Source organism: Ranitomeya variabilis, chromosome 4 (genome assembly GCF_051348905.1).
Source record: "Ranitomeya variabilis isolate aRanVar5 chromosome 4, aRanVar5.hap1, whole genome shotgun sequence".
Lineage (NCBI taxonomy): Eukaryota > Metazoa > Chordata > Amphibia > Anura > Dendrobatidae > Ranitomeya > Ranitomeya variabilis.
This window is the reverse complement of record NC_135235.1, coordinates 57085117-57111786: the sequence shown is the minus strand read 5'-3', so window position 1 is coordinate 57111786 and position 26670 is coordinate 57085117. Positions and strand designations below refer to the sequence as shown.

The following is a 26670-nucleotide window of genomic DNA, read 5'->3' as shown; positions in this document are numbered from 1 at the left end:
AAAACAAAAAAGGTTGGCAACCTTGGCCACAGCTTCAGTTCAGTTAGCCAACGATGGAAGGATTACGCACATACAATCAATAAGATAATTTCTAAAGTGCTGAAGTAAAGACAGCAATGCACTATGAATACAATATTCAATCCATTTTGCATATTAGTGCATGTCGTATATGCTCTGGTGTTGTACGTCTGACAGTGGCCACAATTTTGATGGATGCAGTAGCACCCGTCCATCATATAGAGCCTCATTATAAAAAAAATATACATATACAATTGCGATACCTGTGTTTTACTACACAGCTTGGTATACAGATGCATATCAACTAGACAGGGGTCCAACGCATTGAACATAGACAGCATGCAGATTGCGTTCCTGCACTAAGTTGTGTAACCATTTAAGGCTCTATTTTAATGCTCTCTATGACTTCTGCCTTTTTATTCCTTTTTATTTTTAGTCATAACCACGTGGCCATTGTCTGGAAAACTAAGACATTGTTAAAAAGATCACATCAAGTGTCATTGTTGGTCTCCACTCATAAATCACAAGGTCCTAAATATTTCCTCCTTTTACTCGCTCAGCGTTATATGAAGTTGGATAAGGATATTTTGTCCTCTGTTTATGACTCAAGTCATAAGCAATGACCCTAGTGGCAAGAGATTGCCTCAATATTAGCTCCATATGGGGTCTTCTGCTGAACATTTGTAGTCCATTATTGTGGCAGAGCCAGGGCCTCCTGGAAGAGGTTCACATCTATGGGCATGCAGGGCTTAATTTACATGGTGCAGGGCTTAATTTACATGGTGCAAGGCTACCTGGACTTCACAGTTAGTGGAGAGTCAGACGGACGTAAAACTGGGTCAAGGATCGTAATGCAATGCTTGGACTGGCCTTTGGCTCTCCCTACCAGAACCCGATAGCTGCATAGAAATACATGCGGTCACACTTGGTTCATCAGACCGACCGCCAGTCCAAGCATTGCGATGCGATCCCCATCCGAGTTATACGGCCTTGTGACTATCCCCTTATTCTTAGACTATGAGATCAGAAGCTGCCACAAAAGTAAAAACATCCCAGATAGTAACTATAGAAAAAATCATATCCTCCCTCCTGCGACTCCATTACACATTTGACTTTATTGATCCCTACTTTTGCAAAAGAGAATGGCAGAGTACTCAGTCTGTTTTGCTAAGAAAAGCCTCACGAGATAGCGACCTGTGCTTTCTGGGTGGCTAACCTTAACTGGAGACCACCTTTTACTATAAGCCCCATAAGGACCTCCTACATATATACGTATGTTATAGAAGTAGATCATTTTAGTGCATAGGTTTCTGGCAAGCAAGACAAAACACAAAGAAGCAAAGAAAAGAAATTAGCCAAAGTGCAGATTGAAACATGTAATGGTTGATTTCCATACCGATCCCATGTATCTTTCCCAGTTTTACAAATTAACGCCACCTGATCATTTTGGAACCTAAACATTGAGGGACAGAGACAGAGCTTACACCCATAGACTGCAGAATTATAAATCACATTATAGCAAAGTCAGAGAAAGTGATCAACAGGAAACAAGATTGTCCATCTCCTTTTTTCCAAGCTTTTTTTTGTATTTTAATTATTTTCAAATAAAATTAAAGAAAAAAACAAATTTTTTATGGACTCTCCATGACTTTATGGATTCTTGCTAACCTTGGTAATGAAAATTTTGTTGGTGAGAAAAATCAGTGCCTGTTAAGGAATACATTCACCTGTCAACAGAATTATACAACCAATGTAAAGAGCGGATCTACAGTATATAAAAGTGATAATTTACTGATTCTGAGATGCACCATACCCTCTGATGGCTCCTGACCTGGTATTGCCTGCTTGTTTAGGGTCTGGACCGCGCTTGGTCCAGTGACTTACATTTTGGGAAGTTGTGTCATCATTGCATAGGAATTGAGACTAAGGCTGTGTTCAAACTTCATTTTTGCACTACGTCCAGCATGTCTGGATTTAGGACCCCGTACGCCGGGCATATTAAAAAAAAATAAATGATTTATTTTGCCTATAGTGGTCCTTTACCAATTAACATAATTTTATCGAAAGAAATGTTTGGAGTTTTGATAGCTTCCAAGTTAGGTTTTCTTTTCCGGCCATGCATTAAAGCTTTATTCTCATCTCAGTCACATGTTGGAGATGGGAATATCAGCCGTTCACGGCACAGAAAGTCGAGCTCTGGAAACAGCCAAATATGAAATTCCATAGTATGGAATTGCACAGCAAGTGTATCTTGGGGATAATGATTTAAAGGTTGTTTTTTCACACTTTTTGGAATAAGTTGGGCCATTTTTGTAATTACTTAGTAATGTGCAGGTGACTGCACTCGCCTATACAGATGCATACAGCAAATACACACAAGAAAAAAAAATAAATAAAAAAAAATCGAAAAATTATCCCATACAATATAGGAACTAAAAATAAGAGAAACAAATTTGCGAAAAATAAAATATAGTAGTAACGGGCAGAATTTTAGTCAACTTTTCATGCAGCACAAATCTGAATGTAAACAACAGTAAAGTTGTGTTAAGGAAAGTAATAAGAGATAACAAAAGGAGAACCTAAATAATATTTTTTTCTCTCACGTCTCATATGGCCTCTGCTTCCTTTTAGGCCGGTTTCACACGTCAGTGGCTCCGGTACGTGAGGTGACAGTTTCCTCACGTACCGGAGACACTGACACACGTAGACCCATAAAAATCAATGCATCTGTTCAGATGTCATTGATTTTTTGCGGACCGTGTCTCCGTGTGCCAAACACGGAGACGTGTCAGTGTTGGTGGGAGCGCACGTATTACACGGACCCATTAAAGTCAATGGGTCCGTGTAAAACACGGACCTCACATGGACGTTCTCTGTTTGGGGTCCGTGTGCGTGCAGGAGACAGCGCTACAGTAAGCGCTGTCCCCCCCACATGGTGCTGAAGCCGCGATTCATATGTTCCCTGCAGCAGCGTTTGCTGCAGAGAAAATATGAATAATAGTGTTTAAAATAAAGATCTATGTGTCCGCTGCCCCCCCACCCCCTGTGCGCCCCCCGCTGTTCGGAAAATACTCACCCGCTCCCACGTTGGCTGTCGCTCCTTCCTCTCTGCCCCGCGCCTTCTCCTGTATGCGGTCACGTGGGGCCACTCATTTACAATCATGAATAGTCGGCTCCGCCCCTATGGGAGGTGGAGCCGCCTATTCATGACTGTAAATGATCGGCCCCACGTGACCGCATACAGGAGAAGATGGGGCCAGACCAGGAAGGAGCGACAGCCAATGAGGGAGCGGGTGAGTATTTTCTGAACAGCGGGGGGGGGGGGCGCACAGGGGGTGGGAGGGCGGCGGACACATAGATCTTTATTTTAAACACTATTATTCATATTTTCTCTGCAGCAAACGCTGCTGCAGGGAACCTATGAATCGCGGCTTCAGCACGATGCAGGGTACCACACGCGTGGGTACCTACCACACGCTCCGTGTGGTACCCACTCGCCATACGGGTGGCACACGTGTGCCGCACGTATGGCCTACGTGAGTTCCCAGGCACACGGACACGGATAACTCCGGTACCGATTTATTCCGGTACCGGAATTATCTGGACGTGTGGGACAGCCCTTATATAAATCTAGTCTTGTTAGTGAAATGGGTGTGGTCCTCAAAAAGACTCCCACATAGAAAAGTAGAGGACCAAACCACTAAGTTAACAATTCTAGATTTAGACACAGGAAAACAGGATCATATCTGTAGAATGGAAAGGGCAGAAACTAGAAAAAATAATAGCATAGATTCAAGAGAATTGAGGCATTTACACCATGTAAAGAAAAAAAAAACACATTTGTTTCATGTGCCAGGTCCTCTTTAATTAATATTAATGATTATTAGAAATATAAGCTTAAGTTCAATTTGTACAGAACAATACATTTTATCTATACGTTTAGGCCTCATTCAGACCGTGATTTTTCTTGTACTGTTGTTCATCGGTGTTTTGGAACAGATCTTCATCAGTGTTTGGTCGGTGTGTCAGGTTTCGACATCAGAGTTTCACTGGGGATTTCCTTAAAGGTGTTTTCCCACACACATTTCATTTTAAATCAATAAATCTCGGAATAATAATAACTTCCACAATTGGATGTATGAAAATAAAATGTTCCTGTGCTGAGATAATCTTATAAATGTGCCCCTGCTGTGTACTGTGTAATGGCTGTGTGTGACCGTGCAGGAACATGGTCTGATCATACCACAGCCCCTGGGCAGGGGAGGACACAAAAGAGAGGATACAGACAGAACGGGATCACAAATGATTCTTTCTTTGAGGTAAAATATTGTTTCAAAACAGGCAGGGACATTTTTTACCTCAGAAAAAGAATCAGCTGTGATCCTGTGCTGTCCTGTCTGTATACTCTTTTTCTTCCTCCTCTGCCCAGGAGCTGTGGTATGATCAGACCATGTCCCTGTACGGTCAGACACAGCCATTACACAGGACACAGCAGGGACACATTTATAAGATTATCTCAGCACAGGAACATTTTATTTAAACACATCCAATTGTGGAAATTATTATTATTACAAGATCTATTGATTAAAATCAACTTCGTTTGAAGGAAAACTAAATGTTGCAATGTTAATATCGGACAGCACTTGGATTATACACTGATGCCAACCATGTGCCATCTGTGATTTTTCACATAGACTTGTATGGGTAATTTTATGATCGTTGTATTGGTAATTTTGCCCTAACACTTGAATAAAAAAACAGACATGTCTCTGTGATTTTTTGCAGACACCTAATCTGTAAAAGAAGCCGATGGACATATGATTAGTAGCACTGTAGACGAGTTGCATCGCGTTATACACAGACAGCTAAATGAGGCCTTAATGTGAGGAATAGTCATGTATTTAGAAAACCAACTATCAGGACGGCACACAATCCTGGGAAACAGCAATGAGAAAGAAATACTTAAAAATATTGATCCATGTAGGTATAGGAAAAAGCAGAATCAAAAAAGGAGAATTTTGTTATAATTTTATACATGAAATTATTTCAACATTTTTCACTTTAGAATTAAAACACTATTTAGATTTCATTCTTATAGTTAATGTAATATCTGTCTAACATAGAAATAATTCAGTAGATATGGCCTCTGCTTCATTTGCACATGCCATGTTCTTCTTACTAGTCATTATTATTTATAACTACTTTACCACAAACTTCCTGAAAACATCGTTTATTAGAATACACACGACAGCTCACTGCACCCGCGGACGCCATCTTATAAACCATATAATATATATTTTTTGCTTTTATTATTATTATTTTTTTTTTTACAGAAAGATGGTGTCAGAGGGGAGTAAACACCGAAGAGTTTTTTTGTAAACTGTATGATCTATTTTGCTGTTCATCATATGTGTTTTTTAGATTCTAGTCCTTAACCCTTCATGACCTTTGAAGACTATTGAAGCAAGGAAAAAAATGTTTTAAAAAATATTACAAAAAAAAAAAAGTTAAAATCTCCCCCCCTTTTGCCCCATACAAAATAAAACAATAAAAAAAATACATATCTGGTATCACTGTGTTCGGAAATGTCCGATCTATCAAAATATAGAGTAAATTAATCCGATGGGTTAGGCTACTTTCACACTAGCGTTAACTGCAATCCGTCACAATGCGTCGTTTTGCAGAAAAAACGCATCCTGCAAAAGTGCTTGCAGGATGCGTTTTTTCTCCATTGACTAACATTAGCGACGCATTGCGACGGATTGCCACACATCGCAACCGTCGTGAGACGGTTGCGCCGTGTTGTGGCAGTCCGCCGGGAGCAAAAAACGTTACATGTAACGTTTTTTGCTCCCGACGGTCCGCTTTTTCCAACCGCGCATGCGCGGCCGGAACTCCGCCCCCACCTCCCCGCACTTCCCCGCACCTCACAATGGGGCAGCGGATGCGCTGGAAAAATGCATCCACTGCCCCCGTTGTGCGGCGGAGACAACGCTAGCGTCAGTGACCTCGGCCCGACGTACTGCGACGGGCCGAGCCCGACGCTAGTGTGAAAGTAGCCTAAACGGCATAGTAAGAAAAAAAATTAAACGCCAGAATTATTATTTTTTTGGTCACATGAAAACATATGTATCACAAAATGGTATAAATAAAAACGTCAGCTTGGTGCCCAAAAAATAAGCCCTCATCCATTCCCAGATCACGAAAAATGGAGACGCTATGGGTCTCAGATAATGGGAACATTTTTATTTTTTCTTACATACTCTGAATTTTTTTTCCACCACTGAAATAAAAAAAGAACCTATACATGTTTGGTATCAGCGTACTCATACTAACCTGAGAATCATATTGGCATGTCAGATTTAACATTTAGTGAACATGTTAAATAAAAAAGACTAAAAAACAATTGTGGAATTTAACTTTTTTTTTTTGCAATTTCACCTAATTTGTAATTTTATTTCCGTTTTCCAGTGCGCTAAATTCTAAAATCGATGGTATCATTCGAAAGTACAACTCGTGCCGCAAAAAAAACAAGCCCTTATATGGCTATATTGACGGGAAAAAAAACAAAAAACAACAACTTATGGCTATGGGAAGAAGGGGAGAAAAAATGAAAGCGCAATTTGTAAAATCATAAGGTGATGAAGGGGCTAAACAAACTGATACCAGATACGTTAATTATGTTTTAGATTTCCATTTGTTGTTATTTTACAATTTTTTTTTAATGTTTCTTTACGTTTTATTCAATAGTCCCCCCTAGGGGACTTAACTTTGCAATCACTTGATCACCTATACAACACATTCCTATGCTGCAGTATTGCAGTGTATTGTATAATTACACAGGCAGGATTTCAAAGGAATAGTAACATGGCAGACATTGGAGGCCTACAGTAGGCGCTTGGCTTCTGGAACAACCCATTAGCACCCTGCAATTGTGTTGTGGGGGTGATTGGCATTGCATGTAAGAGGTTAAACTGTTGTAGCTCTGATCACAACAGTTACTCTTGTGAGCTGGTTGTATAATGTAGAATCCACGCTAAAGTTCACTTCTGGCACAACACATGTCCATATGGTCCTTTTCTTGTATATGAATATCATAAATTGTGTTCCCAGAACGAGGATCCTTTTAATAGCCTGGGTAGAGTGCAACTGTAAAAAGCTCTGAAAAAATCAATAGGACCATGTATTCACTTGAGTTGGCAGCTTGTAATACCACATGACTCCTGTAGAGGCCACTGCAGGAGGAGCATCTGCTTACTGATCTCAAGAGATCCCCGATTAGTAGAGATGATCTAGTTTTTATTGTCCATATAACAAAAGAAAACAAACAAAAAAAAACTTAAACATTTTATTTTTTGGTATGGAAATTATTTTGTTGAACGACTTACTTCTTGAATCTGTTAATTAGCCGAGGTTCATTTTTCTTTATATCACTGATCATTTTTTGGACTTGCCTAGGAGTAGGAAAAAAAAAAAAAAAAAAAGAGAAAAAGTGAAAATAATAAGATTTTTGTCACAGATACACACACATTTTGATGGTTACATTATAGTTTTGGCTTCATCGCCGACATTAGAACCAAATTTACAAAGATCGGGGTCTTATAGGTTGTATCTAATAGACATTGTCGCGAAGGCAGCCGACTCCTCAAACATCTGGCGCTACGCAGGAAACAAATTAGAGGAAATGAAAGAAAAACCAGTCAGTCAGTTGATTGTGACAGACGTACGTTATATAAGGCATGAATAAGACGACCTGCACTGGGAACCCGGCTATAAATCACACCAGGCTCAGCGCGCACACTTGGAAAATCACATGATGCACATGTCAAATGTATCGACGGATAGATCTGTTTCCTATATAGTGGAAATGACTACCACGAATGTCCAGAGAAAAACTTTTTTGCATGATGCCCTTATATTGGAAAGCATAGCTGAACAAAATCTTCCAACACAGTGTAACCATTTCAAAACTAGGGAAGCCCCCCTGGAATAGTCCCACTTTTTTTACTACACAAAGGTTTGAAATGTATAATATATAAAAGGGGTTTTTTAATATATTTTTACATTTAGATGTAAAGAAGTTTTTCATATTTTTTGAGGGTTTATTGTTTATTATGACACTTTTATATTAGTACTTCTACCGAAACTGGGAAAATATAGAAAGGCAAGTCTGGTTTTAATTTATTTTTTTTTTTTAATTTGAGTTAATATTTGATATTACAGAGTCCCATAAAATATATATTTTTCACTTCCGTCCTCTTTTTCATTTAGCTGTTTAAGCTAAGTTTTATTTTTAAGCAGCACGGTGGCTCTGTGGTTAGCACGATGGCTCGGTGGTTAACACGTTGGCTCAGTGGTTAACACGGTGGCCTTGCAGCACTGTGGTCCTGAGCTCAAATCCCACCAAGGACAACATCTGCCAGGAGTTTATATGTTCTCTCCGTGTTTGCGTGGGTTTCCTCCGGATTCTCCAGTTTTCTCCCACACTCCAAATACATACTGATAGGGAATGTACATGGTGAGCCCCAATGGGGACAGTGATGATGATGACTGTAAAGCGTTGCGGAATATGATGGTGCTATATAAGCAATGCATAATAAATAATTTGCTTTTTTTCCCCCCCATGTACGTGAAGGGTAACTGCACTTTCAGGTCACTATTCAGGGTAAGAGGTCATGGATGTGTGTAAATGAGAAAGAACTTAATATTTTGCAAATATATTACAGGTATTCTGCATTTTTTAAAACATTTTTTTATTTCTGCACTAGAAGCCTCAGCAGTTTTTTTTTGTCTCCTTTCAGCCTCTCCCATCTCCATAGATTTCTATAGGCAAAAGGAGAAATGTCATCCTTCACTAAAGACAGAACTATAGATGGATCTGAGCAGTCGCCGATAAGTGGGGAAAGGTTTTTTTTCACTAATAAAAAAATATTACAAAGTTTTGCGTTTTTTTTTTTTTATCGCTTGTATCGTTGATTTATGAAAAAGTGAGGTTCCTATTTAAAATAAATAAATAAATAAAAAAAATAAAATAAAAATTATATATATATATATATATATATATATATATATATATATATATATATATATATATATATATATATATATATATATATATATATATATATATATATATATATATTTTTTTTTTTTTCCTGAAGATTTCCTTCAAACACTTTTTTGTACCTTTTTCCCCCCGCAAAACATTCATGTAAAAATTGCAGGTTTTTTTGTAAGCATTTTTCTGGTGTTTTATTGCAATAATTCATTTTATTTAAATTTGAACATGCAGTAAAAATCTCTACTAAAAACACACGACACACATTACCAAGTGTTTGTTTGTCAGGAGCAGTTTGAGGAGACATTCTGGTCTCAGCCACCAACTGAATTTGCATTAATCGAAAAAAAAAAAATGGGGCCCCGTCGTGCATCATTGATTTGTATAGGAATTCCAACCACCTCTCCACTAACGGGGGTGCACATTAGGGCCCTCTTCTAAACATAGATGCATGTCTCATTGTACATTTATGGCACATCCCATAGATATCCCATAAATGTACAAGATCAATATATTCTTTAACTGAAGAGGCAATAATTGGCTAACTAGAGTTCTTAGGAATATTCGTTCCTAATTATTGACAGATTCCAAAATGGCGGTATGGGTGGAACATCCTGGGTAAAGAAGGGAATGTGCTGCCGATAACATGTAATGTATTTTGGGGACAGAATGATCCAATTAGCTCTTGTTCTGTCCCCATCATTGATCATCGAAAAATACGTTTGTGTAAACAAGCGCCGAGCAACTTGAATATTTGGTGATCGCTTGTAACTGGCCTGAAATCGGCTCATGTAAATGGCCCTAAGAAGCACTTGTAAGGATAAAAGAGTAAAACACACAGATGAGGACTTTTTTTTTTTTTTGTAAATTCTTTATCTTAAATATTACTTTTGCACAAGTCGGCCAACAGAGGAATGCAGCCCCTAGAGTCCGAAACCCTGCTTGGCAGAAACACCCAAAAGAACCATCAAATGGTACCGAGGCTAAAAGGAGAGCACAATAATATGTTTATTTTTATATTTCCACCCAGCAGAGATCCTATAAACAAGGGAATCTGGGGATATAAGAATTTCTTTATTACATTAGTTTATTTATGGCCATCAATGTTTACCGATGACACACGAGGACACAATAGATTGATATTGCAGCCTGTTGCCACTACATACAGACCTAATGAACCATGCCCTTAAGTACTTGTTTACCGGCTACGGGTGTACAAAGATCACTGTAGAGCGGTAATATGACTCTTGGCAGAAGCCTTGTTTGATAACACCGGTATATTTTCAGAAGACATCACAGCTTTCATCTAGCCTATAATGCTATTACTTATCACTGATCAACAAGAAGTATTTCATCTGTTATCTCAAAATATTCCAGGAGCAAATAGACAAAGTCATGAGAAGGTTGTGAGATTGCAAAAACTCCGCAAGCCATGGAAAACTGTTTATCCAGTATATATATATATATATATATATATATATATATACACACACACACACACACACACACACACACACACACACAGAGAGAGAGAGAGAGCCTGGTTCGAGCAAGGGTCACAATGTACAGATTGGCCACAGATAATATATGAGGGTGTAGAGCAGTATTTCCCAAACTCCAGTCCTCACGGCTCCCAACGGGTCATGTTTTCAGGATTTCCATGATGCTGCACAAGTGGGAGAACTCCTGATACTTCCATCACCTGTGCAATACTAAGGAAATCCTGAAAACATGACCTGTTGGGGTCTGTGAGGACTGGAGTTTGGGAAACACTGGTGTAGAGTCAGGAGACCTAAAAGCAAACCATACATCGCAGTCCAAACTCGGACCGTGAAACTCGGGTTTGTAAAACCAGCCTTACTTTTGTAATAGTGCCAAATTATCAGGTTATGAAAATTAAAATAAGCTTGTCGTGGTACAATTATTTTATCATTTAATATTTATTTTATATACTCTTAACAGAAATTGCGGAAAATATGATCTGGTCGACTATCTGGGTCTAGGAAGAGTAAGAGGGCATCTAATCAAAAGAGAATCTGTCACCAGGTCTTTGATACTAATTTTGAGAATAACATAATGTTGGGGCAGAGACCCTGAATCCAGTGATGTGTCAGTTACTGGGTTGCTTGCTGCAGTTTTGATAAAATCCCTGATTCATCTGCTGCAGGTCCACCAGAAAACTGCCTATCAGTGGTGGGGATGAGGTTATACAGAGCTCATGAATATGGAGGACTACGTGGCTGCATATTTACTTGTTCTCTTGTGATAATCTCCTGCTGATAAAACTGATTTTTTAAATCAAAACTACAGCAAGCAGCCCAGTAAGTGACAGATCGCTGGAAACTATGCTTGAGAAATTAATATATTAAATAAAGGCAGACTAGAAACATATAAAGGAATTTGGGGATCATGAACTATATGTCAAGTAGATCTACTGAAATACAGTTGTGCTCAAAGTTTACATACCCCGGCAGAATTTTTGCTTTCTTGGCCTTTTTTCAGACTCAACCATGCAGCCAATTTTTCTTCAAGTGCCTCCTTATTGTGCATTGAACAGCCAAACCGCTAGTTTTCAGAGAGTCCTGTATTTCAGCTGATGTTATTTGTGGGTTTTTCTTTGCATCCCAAACAATTTTCCTGGCAGTTGTGGACACATTTTTGTTGGTCTACCTGACCATGGTTTTGTTTTTACGGAGCCCCTGATTTTCCATTTGTTAATCACATTTTCAATGCTGCTGACTGGCATTATCAATTCCTTGGATATCTTTTTGTATCCCTTTTCTGTTTTACACAGATCAACTACCTTTTTCTATAGATCCATTGACAATTCTTTTGTTTTCCCCATGACTCACAATCCAGAAATGTCAGTGGCCAGATGAAAGATGCAAGAGTCTCTCTGGATCCCAGAAACTCACTCAGCTTTTATGCACACACACTGATTACAAGCAAACAGGTCACAGATGAGGGTGTTACCTTTATTAGCCATTCAAAGCCATTTGTGTCAACGTCTGTGCATGTTATCAGGCCAAAATCACCAGGGTATGTGAACTTATGATCAGGGTCATTTGGATGTTTTGGGTTGTTATTATGATTTAAAAAGAGAAAACACAGTAGTTTGACAATGATTGGCTTCACCCAACCACTGACCAAGAGTGGAGAAAATGTTTTGGTGTTATCATTCATATTCTCTGAAAAAAGGCCAAGAAAGCAAAAATTCTGCCGGGGTATGTAAGCTTTTCAGCACAACTGTATTTGATAATTGATGGATTGTAGCAATTGGTGGGAGGAGAGCGAAAAATATATTTTTGTTAAACTTCCTTTCTTTTTTCTTTATAACTGCATTCTACTGTAGTGTTAACGGGTGCTGGAGAGGACTGAGGTTATGGGTCATTTGCCCATATGGTTACTGGCTTCATATAACATATACTAGGAAATTGTATAGGTATTATAACTTTTGAAAGGAACATTTAGATATTTTTTACATTATTCAGTCAAATAAAAAGAAATGTAATAACCACCACTCACCATAAAAACAAACATACAGACAAACCCCTGCCCTTTCTTACTTATTGGTGTTCTCCACGTTGGGCAATGTCTTTTTGTTAGTTGGGTACTCTACTCAAAATTGGTTTTCTAAGTCATACAATCCTTTTAAGAGGTTTTTCATTAATTTGGATCATTCCAAAGTAAGTAAGGGTAATATATTCCTAGTTTTCTCGGTGTTTATGTATCTGTAGTTATAGTTGTTATTGTATGGGTATCAACATACCTTACATACCGTTAGACACGTGCTACTATTTGTTTCAACAGGCAGCAGACTTTTCAGGAAAGAAAAATATTTTTGACAGTGAAATGTATTAAACAGTTTCTTGGCCAAACCAGTTATACAACACGATTTTACTTCCTTCTTACACTTACAGTAAAAATTTAATTATGACCTAGATTTTCTAAGGAAGGCATAATTTTATGGCAAGAGTTTAAGAGAATTTAATCACCTATATTATTTTATAATAATTAAATACAGATGCGAATATGTATTCTTTTTTTTCTAATATTTTCCCTTGTGATTGTAGACTTTTTTTCTTGTATATGAATTTGGGGTAGCCAAAGTAAGTAAGGAACATATGTTCATTGACTTCTAAAGGATAGTTTTCTAGGCATGCTCTATAACCTGTGCAGAGGTCATTATACAGGGAGGGAGAGAGACCTGAACATTAGCTATTACGCATGTTGGATTCTATGTTACATACATATAGGTGTTACCTTCCATTGTATGTGACTGTGAAGACAATGAGATGACTGCTGGGCAGTGAACACCCAAGAAGCATCAATCCATAATTAGGCTTGGTGGGCTAAATGAAAATTGCAAGATTTCAGAATTTAAATTTCAAAACTAATATAGTGAATTGGAAAATGAAGCAACAATTTTTGAACGATATTTCTTAATTAAAAACTTGATTTTAAAGAACAATTTTCTGATAACATATCAGGCTGTAATACCAGTGGTGGAGGTCCAACAGGTAGGCAGACTGTACCTAGTGTAATGGGGTGGACATTACTCAGGGAGAAATGCTCTGCATTTTTTAGGAATATGTAGAACATTAATATAATGTAATATAAGGATATAAATGGAAAACATATTATAAATTTCTTATGTTGGGCAAATCAATATGGACAGTATATGGACCATCGTATGGCATGCGATTTATACGCAGAATCTCCAAAAGAGCCAGGGAATTGCATCTGCCAAGAACAGGAAGTTGGACTATAGGATTGTCCTAGGGACCTATAAAACAAAAGGAGTAAAGCACACCTCCACGTAGATCAGGACCATGTCTATACATCTAAACGTCGAGATGCTCATTGCGCAGGTGCAAGAAAGGCCTGAATTATGGGGCATTCGAGACTCTGGCTATGTGGACCGTGCAAGCAAGGATGCCTTGTTGACATGGTAGATGTTCCCAAGTTTTGATAGTAGCACATGAGCAGTTTAACAAAGCTTAAGTAGAGGATGAATATACCCACTAATATGTGCCCATATACATGTTGTGTGGCCTCACAAACTGGTTGAAGTTAAGTTAACATAATATAACAACATAATTGTCTGTCAGCTAGCAACCTTTCAAACAAACATTATGTGCCCATGTGTCCACATCCACATGGTGTGCAAACGCACTTCAGACACAAAGACTGACACCCTTTCATAAGAACACAGGTGTTAAATCAAAACTATTTACTTCAGCTTTTATCATTATGTTTACAGTGAGTGATGTTACTAGATGATAGAGTAGCTGCCATGATCAGGACCGATGCGAACACCAGCATCGAGCAAGAAGTGGCTCAGCAGCACCCCAAATAAAGGCCAGATATCTATACGGAGCTACTTAATTTCCTGGCTCCAGTTATGGATCTGCATTCATAAGTGCCAACCTTTTGCACTCTTGTCTTGTTTGCTTTAATGATGATAATTAGTGATGCCATATAGTAAATATTGTTTGCTACTACAAAAGCGAATCCAACCTATGAGAGAGGGAGACAGCCTTGGAATCCAATGATCTGGTCGATCCAGTTGGGGATTTGGAGAAGGAGGTTGACCATGCACCACCAGCAGCAGCAGAAGTAGCAGAAAGAGCTGATGAACCAGCCCATTAGTAGATAGAGCCCGGAAGAAGCAGCAGTCCAGCATTGCTAATAGACACATCTCCGAAAGCTATACCTATCCCCAGAAGAGCAAGGCGGAGGAGAGACCTCCCAACCATCAGTACCAGGCACAAGGTAGATAGTGGGGTACTTAACCATCTGTCTCTCACTGTTAAAAATGATGGGGAGTAGGCCTTTGCTTGTAGCCTGGCACTGTATTTATGGGCTATTCCACAGTCTGTCAGGCTGTGTGCAAGGACTGTGGTCCAGATTGTGTTGGATGTCTGCACCTCCCTAAATAATCCTCATGAGGTATTTAACTACCTTGAAAGGTGGCAGCAGTTTAGGGCCAGTCTGCTCCATATGGCTGAGCTCAAAGAACCGCAGGCACCTGCCTTACCACCACGACATCATACCCAGCACAACCACCACCAAAAATGGAAACCCAGCAGCTTTCTAAAGCCACACAGTATGGGCACCTGAGCGGGCGAAGTCATGACGACTGGTCCCTACCCAGCACTGCTACCCATCAGTACAATGTGGGACAAATCAGACACCCTTGAGCCAGCTGCAACCAAGTGAAGCCAACATATTATGGCACAAGTGGTTGAGCCTATGGACCTCCACAGTCTACTAACCTCTTGTCGCAACATGGTCCTTCTACCTCTTCCTTTCTCCCTCTACCTTAACCTCCACCCGCCATGTAGTTGGAAGAGGTGGAAGTGGTCCAGGATTGGGTCCATGCTGGTTATCAGGAGACACATCCTCCAGACACTCGTGGATCCTGGTATAGTTGTGGACAATCATGCAAGCCTTCATTGCCAAGTTCACATTTTGCTCACTTAATTGGAAGGCTGACATAAGCATGCTTCATTTAGCACACAATATTCCAAAGGCACATTTGACCATACTCCGTTGATGTGACAACCGGTAATAAAAAGCATGATGACGGTGGTGCAGACCACGTTGTGGAAAGGGCCTCATAACTTGCCATGTTAATTGGAAGGCCTCGTCTTCAACCATGACATAAAGAGCTGGTTCTAGTGTGGAGACAGGTGGGGAGGGGGGGGGGGGGTGAGACACCCAAGTCCTGGTTCTTAAGCCGCAGACCCATTATGGAAGAATTGTAGATTTCGGAGCCTCCAGTTCTTCCATAGGCTACAATATCCACAATTGTGTGTGCTGTTAACCAAGGCTAACAGCACTACAAAATACAATTGAAATATTGGGACCCAGAGTTTCCCATCCATATGCCCCTATGCAGTTTGAGAACTGGCATCTTTCATGAAATCCACGTGAAATCTCTTCCCAGTCATGAGGCCCGGGCTCTGGCATCTCTGGGGGTTGGAGTTTGGTTTAGATCTCATCACATGTTTTTCTAATAATTCCGAAAATGGTGGATTTGCCCAGGAGGAACTCAAGATTTATAGCAGAATATGACAGTCCTGTAGACACAAACCTATAGATCAGGGGTGGGGAATCTCAAGCCCCCCGAGCCGTTTACGGCCCTCGATGATCTTTAATCTAACCACCGGGCAGATTCCCGGGGACCAAAGTGCATGGGTCGGCAGCTATATTTTGCTCGCAGCTGGCCCGTTAATTTCTTCTTGGCTGTGAGTACACACATGCAGTGTTCACTACTGAAAGCTGAGGCTCATGGAATGAAAGATTGCGACCTGATACCAGTGCCAGCGTCAGGATGTACTTTGTTAGTGCACTATTTATACGGTCCCTGAAGGATGGTATAAATATGTAAATAGCCCTTGGAAGAAAAGAAAAAAATTCCCACCCGTGCTATAGAGGAGCAACAAAAACAATAGAGATAAGTACATTTTTAATTTTTTTAACTATTTAAAAAAGCATCAAAAACTCCATTGCACATTCTGTCACAAAAAAAGCAAGGTTCTTCATGCAACAGTGACATCAGGAATACGGGTAATGTTTTCAAATGGGAATTGGTTAAAAATTATTTGGTTGTGTGTTGTAGCGTTTGGTAACCTTTAGGAATTTGTCTTGCGCAAACACAGATACCACATTGTTTCATGATGTAGGCCCAAAAGCATGCCTCCAATGATGGTTTGCAAACAGCACAATAAAACAATGAATAAGCAGCATGGTATTGAGAACAAAGCAGAGATAGACATATTGTCAAATAAAGACTACCAAAAACAATACACAACGAGGATACAGAGGTAGGAAAACATGCATATATAGCTCAGGGTGAGAAGAAGTTCTTCAGTAAAACATCTCCAACAGATGGTCAAATGTGGGGATGGTCATGAGACAATATGCAAAGAATATGTTTGGATGTCGGTGTAGCTCAACATACAGGCACTGGAAGTGGCCTCTTGTGGTTTGTTGTGAGATTAATGAATGAAACCACATTCTGCGCTACCTCCTTGGATCCACTATTAATGGGTACCGTTCCCCAAACTGTCGGGACAGCACCCAGTGTGATAGAACACATTCAGTTGTGTTCGGTGTCAAATGGCAAGACATCATAACAGACAGTGTGAAGGAAACCAAAAATCCTGAAAATAGTGTAGTGGATATCCTACCCAAATTATGGACCTGCTCCTAATGTGAGGCCTAGGAAAGTGGCTTTTTGTAGGTTTCAAACCAATCAGGCTCTAATAGTGCATTTGATTGAAAATGCATGTTCATAATCGCAAGGCATACGGATGCCACACAGATCGCATGGTAGAATATTATTTTATTCTTGCATGAAGACGCAATAGACACGGAATACCATACGGATTTCACTCATACCATACTTCTGAATGAGAACGGGACTGATGTTTTCGACACTCAGGTGAATCCAGCCTAAATAAGAGTTTCAAGTGATGAGCACATATTGATTTGGCTCAAAGTTAAGGCTAAGGTTAAATTGCCTTTCCAGGACAAAACTATTGAGGACCTGTCCATAGGGAAGAGTCAGACGGCCGTATAACTGGGACCAGAATCACAGCGCAGTGCTCAGATTGGCTCTCCACTCTCCTGATTTGAGCGTGAGAGCATGCATTTCTATGCATCGTTCACGCTCAGGTCAGGAGAGAATATGCCAGGTCTGAGCATTGCAATCCTCAACCGAGTTCGGCCTCTTTCACACCTTCATCTTTTTCCTCCCGTCGAAATCCGTTGATTTTTGAAAAAACAGGATCCTGCAAATTTTCCTGCAGGATCCTGTTTTTTCCCATAGACTTGTATTAGCGACTGACTGTGAAGGATGGCCATCCGTTTCATCCGTCGTGGACTGGGTCCGTTGGAAAATAGTGGTCCGTCGTGCGGAGAAAATGTTTTTTCTGCACGTCGGAAAATCGCTCAGCGACGGGTCCTACGCTGTCCGTCTGTTGTGATCCTAGTGGTAGAGGATCTCAGAAGTTCCAGCTAAGTCCGCAAACACAAAATCTAGCTCATAGGGAGGTGGTAACTAGGCTGACCGAATATCTGATCCTAACACAACAACTAACAGTAGCCGGGGAACGTACCTACGTTGATTCTAGACGTCTCGCACCAGCCGGAGAACTAAATAACCCTTTCAGAGAAAATAAGACCTCACTTGCCTCTAGAGAAGGGACCCCAAAGGTATGATACAAGCCCCCAACAAATAATAACGGTGAGGTAAGAAGAAAAGACAAACGTAAGTATGAACTAGATTTAGCAAAGTGAGGCCCACTAATTAATAGCAGAAAATAGAAAGAGGACTTATGCGGTCAGCAAAAACCCTACCAAAATATCCACGCTGAATATCCAAGAACCCCCGCACCGACTAACGGTGTGGGGGGAGAATATCAACCCCCTAGAGCTTCCAGCAAAAATCAGGAATCACCTTGTAACAAGCTGGAACAAAATAGCAGTAATGCGGATAAACAAAAATAAGGAAGCAGGACTTAGCTTATCTTGCAAAAAGCAGGAGACCAGGAGACAGGAGCCAAAGACATAGACTGATTACATCGATTCCAGGCACTAGACTGAGTTTCCAGGAAGTCTAAATAGGAACACCCAAGGCCAAACGACCCAGGTGGGTACAAACCTGGAGAAAGGCAATCCAAGAGTCATACCGCTAGTGATCACAAGAGGGAGCCAAGAAATACAATTCACAACAGTACCCCCCCTTTAAGGAGGGGTCACCGAACCCTCACCACGACCACCAGGGCGATCAGGATGAGCCGCGTGAAAAGCACGAACCAAATCGGCCGCATGAACATCAGAGGCGACCACCCAGGAATTATCCTCCTGACCATAGCCCTTCCATTTGACCAGATACTGAAGCCTCCGTCTAGAGATCCAAGATCTCTAGATCCAAGATCTCCAAGATCTCCAAGATCTTCTCCACCACGTACTCCAACTCGCCCTCAACCAAGACCGGAGCAGGAGGGTCAACAGCAGGAACCACAGGCACAACGTACCGCCGCAACAAAGACCTATGGAACACATTGTGAATGGCAAACGACACCGGAAGATCCAAACGAAAAGAAACCGGATTAAGGATTTCCAAAATTTTATAAGGACCAATAAAGCGAGGCTTAAACTTAGGAGAGGAAACCTTAAGAGGGACATACCGAGAAGACAACCAAACCAAATCCCCAACACGAAGTCGGGGACCCACACCGCGGCGGTTGGCAAAACGCTGAGCCTTCTCCTGTGACAATTTCAAGTTGTCCACCACATGACTCCAAATCCGCTGCAATCTATCCACCACGGAATCCACCCCAGGACAGTCAGAAGATTCAACATGACCCGAGGAAAAACGAGGATGAAAACCAGAGTTGCAGAAAAATGGCGAAACCAAAGTAGCGGAACTAGCCCGATTATTGAGGGCAAACTCAGCCAATGGCAAGAAGGTAACCCAATCATCCTGATCCGCAGAAACAAAACATCTCAAATAAGCCTCCAGCGTCTGATTAGTTCGCTCTGTTTGGCCATTAGTCTGAGGATGAAAGGCAGATGAGAACGACAAATCAATGCCCATCTTAGCACAAAAAGATCGCCAGAACCTGGACACAAACTGGGATCCTCTGTCAGACACGATATTCTCAGGAATGCCATGCAAACGAACCACATTCTGAAAGAACAAAGGAACCAGATCGGAAGAGGAAGGCAACTTAGGCAAGGGCACCAAATGGACCATCTTGGAAAAGCGATCACACACCACCCAGATGACAGACATACCTTGAGACACCGGAAGATCTGAAATGAAATCCATGGAAATGTGTGTCCAGGGCCTCTTCGGGACTGGCAAGGGCAAAAGCAACCCGCTGGCACGAGAACAGCAAGGCTTAGCCTGAGCACAAATCCCACAGGACTGCACAAAAGAACGCACATCCCGCGACAAGGAAGGCCACCAAAAGGACCTAGCTACCAAATCTCTGGTACCAAAAATCCCAGGATGCCCTGCCAACACCGAGGAATGAACCTCAGAGATAGCTCTGCTGGTCCATTTATCAGGAACAAACAGTCTATCAGGTGGGCAAGAGTCAGGTCTACCAGCCTGAAATCTCTGCAACACACGTCGCAAATCAGGAGAAATGGCCGATAAAATTACTCCCTCTTTAAGAATACCAGCTGGCTCTGAGACTCCCGGAGAGTCAGGCACAAAACTCCTAGAAAGAGCATCCGCCTTCACATTCTTCGAACCAGGCAGGTATGAGACCACAAAGTCAAAACGGGAGAAAAACAACGACCAACGAGCCTGTCTAGGATTCAGGCGCTTAGCAGACTCGAGATACATCAAATTTTTGTGATCAGTCAAGACCACCACACGATGCTTAGCTCCCTCGAGCCAATGACGCCACTCCTCAAATGCCACTTCATTGCCAACAACTCCCGATTACCCACATCATAGTTCCGCTCCGCAGGCGAAAATTTCCTAGAAAAAAAAAGCACAAGGTCTCATCACAGAACAACCAGAGCCTTTCTGCGACAAAACAGCCCCTGCACCGATCTCAGAAGCGTCCACTTCAACCTGAAAGGGAAGAGAAACATCAGGCTGGCACAAAACAGGCGCCGAAGTAAACCGGCGCTTCAGCTCCCGGAAAGCCTCCACGGCTGCCGGAGCCCAATTAGCCACATCAGAACCTTTCTTGGTCATATCCGTCAAAGGTTTAACAACGCTAGAGAAATTAGCAATAAAACGACGGTAGAAATTAGCAAAACCCAAGAACTTCTGAAGACTCTTAACGGACGTGGGTTGGGTCCAATCATGAATAGCTCGGACCTTGACTGGGTCCATCTCCACTGTAGAAGGGGAGAAAATGAAACCCAGAAAGGAAACCTTCTGCACTCCAAAGAGACACTTTGAGCCCTTCACAAACAAAGCATTATCACGCAAAACCTGAAACACCATCCTGACTTGCTTTACATGAGAATCCCAATCATCAGAAAAAAACAGAATATCATCCAGATAAACAATCATAAATTTATCTAGATACTTCCGGAAGATGTCATGCATAAAAGACTGAAACACTGAAGGAGCATTAGAGAGCCCAAAAGGCATCACCAAGTACTCAAAATGACCTTCGGGCGTATTGAACGCAGTTTTCCACTCATCTCCCTGCTTAATGCGCACAAGGTTGTACGCACCACGAAGATCTATCTTGGTGAACCACTTGGCACCCTTAATCCGAGCAAACAAGTCCGACAACAGTGGCAAAGGATACTGAAATTTGAAAGTGATTTTATTCAGAAGCCGATAGTCTATACAAGGTCTCAAAGACCCGTCTTTTTTGGCTACAAAAAAGAATCCCGCACCAAGAGGGGAAGAGGATGGACGAATATGTCCCTTCTCTAAAGACTCCTTTATATAAGAACGCATTGCAGCATGTTCAGGTACAGATAGATTAAATAAACGTCCCTTAGGAAATTTACTACCAGGAATCAAATCTATAGCGCAGTCACAGTCCCTATGAGGAGGAAGGGCACTGGACCTGGACTCACTAAATACATCCTGATAGTCCAGCAAATACTCCGGAACTTCAGAAGGAGTAGAAGAAGCAATAGACACCGACGGGGAATCGCAATTAATTCCCTGACAACCCCAACTTGACACAGACATTGCCTTCCAATCCAAGACTGGATTATGGGTCTGTAACCATGGCAGACCTAAAACGACCAAATCATGCATTTTATGCAGAACAAGAAAACGAATCACCTCCCGATGTTCAGGAGTCATGCACATGGTCACTTGTGTCCAATACTGCGGCTTATTCTCCGCCAATGGCGTAGCATCAATTCCTCTAAGAGGAATGGAATTTTTTAAAGGCTCCAGGACAAAACCACAGCGCTTGGCAAACGACAAGTCCATAAGACTCAGGGCAGCACCTGAATCCACAAGTGCCATAGCAGGGTAGGAAGACAATGAGCAAATTAGAGTAACAGACAAAATAAACTTAGGATTCAAATTACCAATGGTGACAGGACTAATCATCTTTGTTAGGCGCTTAGAGCATGCTGAGATAACATGTGTAGAATCACCACAGTAAAAACATAACCCATTCTGACGTCTATGATTTCGTCGTTCAGCTCTAGTCTGAATTCTATCACATAACATTGAGTCAGGTGTCTGTTCAGACAGCACTGCCAGAGGATTAGCAGATTTGCGCTCCCGCAAACGCCGATCTATCTGAATGGCCAGAGCCATAGAATCACTCAGACTTGTAGGAATGGTAAAACCCACCATCACATTCTTAATGGCTTCAGAAAGGCCATTTCTGAAATTTGCGGCCAGAGCACACTCATTCCATTGAGTGAGCACGGACCATTTCTGAAATTTTTGGCAATACACTTCAGCCTCATCCTGGCCCTGAGAGATAGCCAGCAACGCTTTTTCTGCCTGAATTTCAAGATTGGGCTCCTCATAAAGTAATCCGAGCGCCAGAAAAAACGCATCAATATTTGCCAATGCCGGATCTCCTGGCGCCAATGCAAAAGCCCAATCCTGAGGGTCGCCACGCAAGAAAGAGATAACAATTTTAACTTGCTGAGCTGAGTCTCCAGACGAACGCGGTCTCAAAGATAGAAACAATTTACAATTATTCCTAAAATTCCTAAATTTAAATCGATCATCAGAGAAAAGCTCAGGAATAGGTATCTTAGGCTCTGACATAGGACTACTAGTAACAAAATCCTGAATGCCCTGCACTCGTGCAGCAAGCTGATCCACACTAGTAATCAGAGTCTGAACATTCATGTCTGCAGCAGAGCTTCAAGCCACTCAGAGAAAAAGGGGAAGAAGAAAAAAAAAACAAAAAAAAAAACTCAGAACTTCTTTTCTTTTAATCCCGCTTCAGCAATGCATTAATGGCCTGGAATACTGTTGTGATCCTAGTGGTAGAGGATCTCAGAAGTTCCAGCTAAGTCCGCAAACACAAAATCTAGCTCATAGGGAGGTGGTAACTAGGCTGACCGAATATCTGATCCTAACACAACAACTAACAGTAGCCGGGGAACGTACCTACGTTGATTCTAGACGTCTCGCACCAGCCGGAGAACTAAATAACCCTTTCAGAGAAAATAAGACCTCACTTGCCTCTAGAGAAGGGACCCCAAAGGTATGATACAAGCCCCCAACAAATAGTAACGGTGAGGTAAGAAGAAAAGACAAACGTAAGTATGAACTAGATTTAGCAAAGTGAGGCCCACTAATTAATAGCAGAAAATAGAAAGAGGACTTATGCGGTCAGCAAAAACCCTACCAAAATATCCACGCTGAATATCCAAGAACCCCCGCACCGACTAACGGTGTGGGGGGAGAATATCAGCCCCCTAGAGCTTCCAGCAAAAATCAGGAATCACATTGTAACAAGCTGGAACAAAATAGCAGTAATGCGGATAAACAAAAATAAGGAAGCAGGACTTAGCTTATCTTGCAAAAAGCAGGAGACAGGAGCCAAAGACATAGACTGATTACATCGATTCCAGGCACTAGACTGAGTTTCCAGGAAGTCTAAATAGGAACACCCAAGGCCAAACGACCCAGGTGGGTACAAACCTGGAGAAAGGCAATCCAAGAGTCATACCGCTAGTGATCACAAGAGGGAGCCAAGAAATACAATTCACAACACCGTCGTTGGCTATAATGGAAGCCTATGGACACAGGATCCGTTGCTGACTGTCAAACACAGGAAGCCAGTGACATATCCTGTTTTTTCATTCTGAGCATGCCCAGAAGGATTTTTTTTATACCTGAAAATGCAGGCAGGAACTCCTTCGACACATCCGTCATAACAGTGGATGTGTTGCACACGTTTTACACAATTTTCACAACATACGTCGATACGTGGCTTCACTGCATCATGACGCACCCCGAACGACGGAAGTGTGAAAGAAGCCTTAGATGATCTTTCCACAGTTTAAGTTATCAATAAGACACTGTTGGTGGTCGTCACTCACAACCACCACCCAGCAGCTGAAATCTGCTCAGGCAGCAGCTGGATATAAACAATGGGGTATAACACCATAGATCTGTGCAGTAGCATAGCTACAAACCAAAGCTACGCTACTGTAACTGTATCGGCATGCGTATTGCACCCATACAGTTACACTCTGCGACAGACTAGGGAGACTCAATCTTCCTGCACTGCCACCCAGCCAATATGGGGCCCTTGAGAAAGAGGGGGGGGGCAGTGCCAGCAAAGGGCCCCCCACCCATCATCGCAAGTTCATTGAAAGCAATGATGAGACACGCTCCCTCTCCCATCATTCCATCTCTACGTCTGACGTCAATGATGCAAACACTGACAGCGGATGCCGACTGTGCTGAGATGAGCAGGTGCTCAGATCAGCGGAGGAACAAGGAGGAGAGGTGAGTGCATTAAACTATATGGAGGACTATAAAGAGTACAGTATACTATATGGAGGCCTTTGGGGGTTATACTATATAGAGACCTATGAGGAGTACAGTATACTATATGGAGGACCATGGCTTGCATTACACTACATGAAGGCTATTTAGGAGGGCATCATACAGTGTGGGACTACACTGGGAATAGTTTTGGGGCTACTAAGGGGTCAGTATACTGTGTGGGGGCATTATAAAGTGTAGAGGCAAGCCTCAGAACATTATTAAATGTTAAGTGGGCACTTATTGTTATGGGGCACTCTGGTTATTGTGACTGTCAAAGAGGTACACAGAGAGCATTATTACTTTCTACGGAGCAAAATGGGCACTGTTTTCTAGGGCACTTACACTTAGCATTAATATATTATTTAAGTTTGTTTTACCATCTAGAGGGCACACAGTACCACACAGCAGGCTCAGTAACAAGGACACATACGGCAAAAGTGGCTCAGTATTGGGGTATCAGCAGGATAAGGAGTTTGTGTAGGTTGGGGGATAGATAGGAACGGTGCCTGAAATGTGAGAAGTCAAATGTGCCTTTGTTGTAATCTCTGCAGCCGACTCCTTGCTAGAGAAGTTGTCATGTCGGTCTGGGCCAGATGGAAGAGATGGGAAAAGTGAGTGAATATATGGTTTTGGGACCATCAGTTGTGTTGTGCAGAAAGAACATGCAGAAAGAACGTCAGCTGTAAGTCACCACCTATAACTGTACTGTCATCTTTTATATGTTCTGCAGAACTGGTATCTACCACTATGTGGTCACCATAATTAGTGTTGGTCTTTGTAAAGAGATTTTTATTAGTAACAGTGTGGTCATCTGCTGATGTGCTCCTAAATCCACTATTAGGTGGGCGCCACCATAGTAGTAATCAGGGTTACCTGGTTAGGGGCCCTCTCAGAAGTTTCGCCCCCCTGAACCAAAACCCTAGCTACGCCTCTGAGTCTATGTTCAGTGTACTTTAATTTACCTTTAAAAAAGCTAATAATGGCACAGCACTATTTACCTATGCAATAAATGAGCAGCTCATCAATTTAATACCTTTAACTGGCAAGGTCAGGGCTGGCTCAATGTTTTGGTGGCTATTAAGCAGAGAAGTCCTGGCGGTCCCCTTCTTTGTTACACCCAGCAGTTGAATTGCAAAAACTGGAGTCACCAAATTTGGCCCAGTAGGTACAAGTGACACCCTGGATGTATGGCCAAGGGTGCCGACTGCAGATGTAAAGATTGCCCTCATCTACCTGCCATGGAAGACTTTAACTGCATGTCTTATTAATGCCATGGAGGACTGGACTGGATCACTGACCAGGGTAACACCAATCTTCTTTGCTTACAACAAAACCAATTATATATAGTAAAAAACAGTTCTGACGCAGGTATGCTTCTCACCCATCCAAGCAGCAAACAATTAGCCCGTCAGATTTAGTTTTAACTCCATGTCCATGGTTTAGTACAGCTGGGTAAATGGACTCATTTTTGCTTATGGAAGCCATAATGCTAATTGTCAAGAACAGGCCATATGCAATAGAATGCGAGACAACTTAGCTAAAAATTCTGTATTTTCGCAAGAACTGGTTTCTATTTTTAGGAGTCTGCAGCTCCGAACTAGATAAATCCAACCCAACATGGGTTTTGCTGACATTTTGCTAAATTGCAGGTGCTCATTAAAAGTTTTTCCAGATTATATAGTGTAAAATGATCTACAGTGTTGTTATCACATAATCCCCTGGTCTCTGGACAAAGCAGAAATTGAAGCTTTATAATCTTTCAGATTTTTTTTCCCCTCTGTTCCAGCAGATTTGTAATTGTAAAAACGTCTGGATAGTGCTCAGAAAAAAAATAAAAGTGTGTCCTCAATTAGAGTACAATTCCCCCCGCGTCTTTTCCTATTGAGAAACACAGCTGCAAAATTCTTACACTTATTCTGAATATTACCAAAATACCATAATGCAGCTGGTTTAGGTTTATAAATGAGAATATTGGACATTTTTTCTTCTTTTTTTGCTACAGAGAAAACAAGCAAATAAAAATGGAAAATTCATTTCCTCCTTTAGTGGATTCCAAAGAGGTTCAGAAGAAACTGGATATCTATGTATGTCTCTCCGTTTTGTAAAGATA

At 41.4% G+C, this 26670-nt stretch overlaps 1 protein-coding gene across 7 annotated transcripts in view; it reads right to left on the bottom strand.

The window, feature by feature from the left end:
• Nucleotides 1-26670, bottom strand: part of BLNK (B cell linker) — a 244067-nt gene that overhangs the window by 50251 nt on the left and 167146 nt on the right. For 4 of the 7 annotated variants that reach the window (XM_077258546.1, XM_077258550.1, XM_077258552.1 and 1 more), the window contains one exon: nucleotides 7407-7472. In XM_077258546.1, coding sequence (XP_077114661.1) covers nucleotides 7407-7472 — 66 coding nt within the window. Of the gene's footprint in view, nucleotides 1-1414; nucleotides 1472-7406; nucleotides 7473-26670 lie in introns of all 7 variants that reach the window. The other 3 variants (XM_077258545.1, XM_077258548.1, XM_077258549.1) reach the window with 1 other exon arrangement.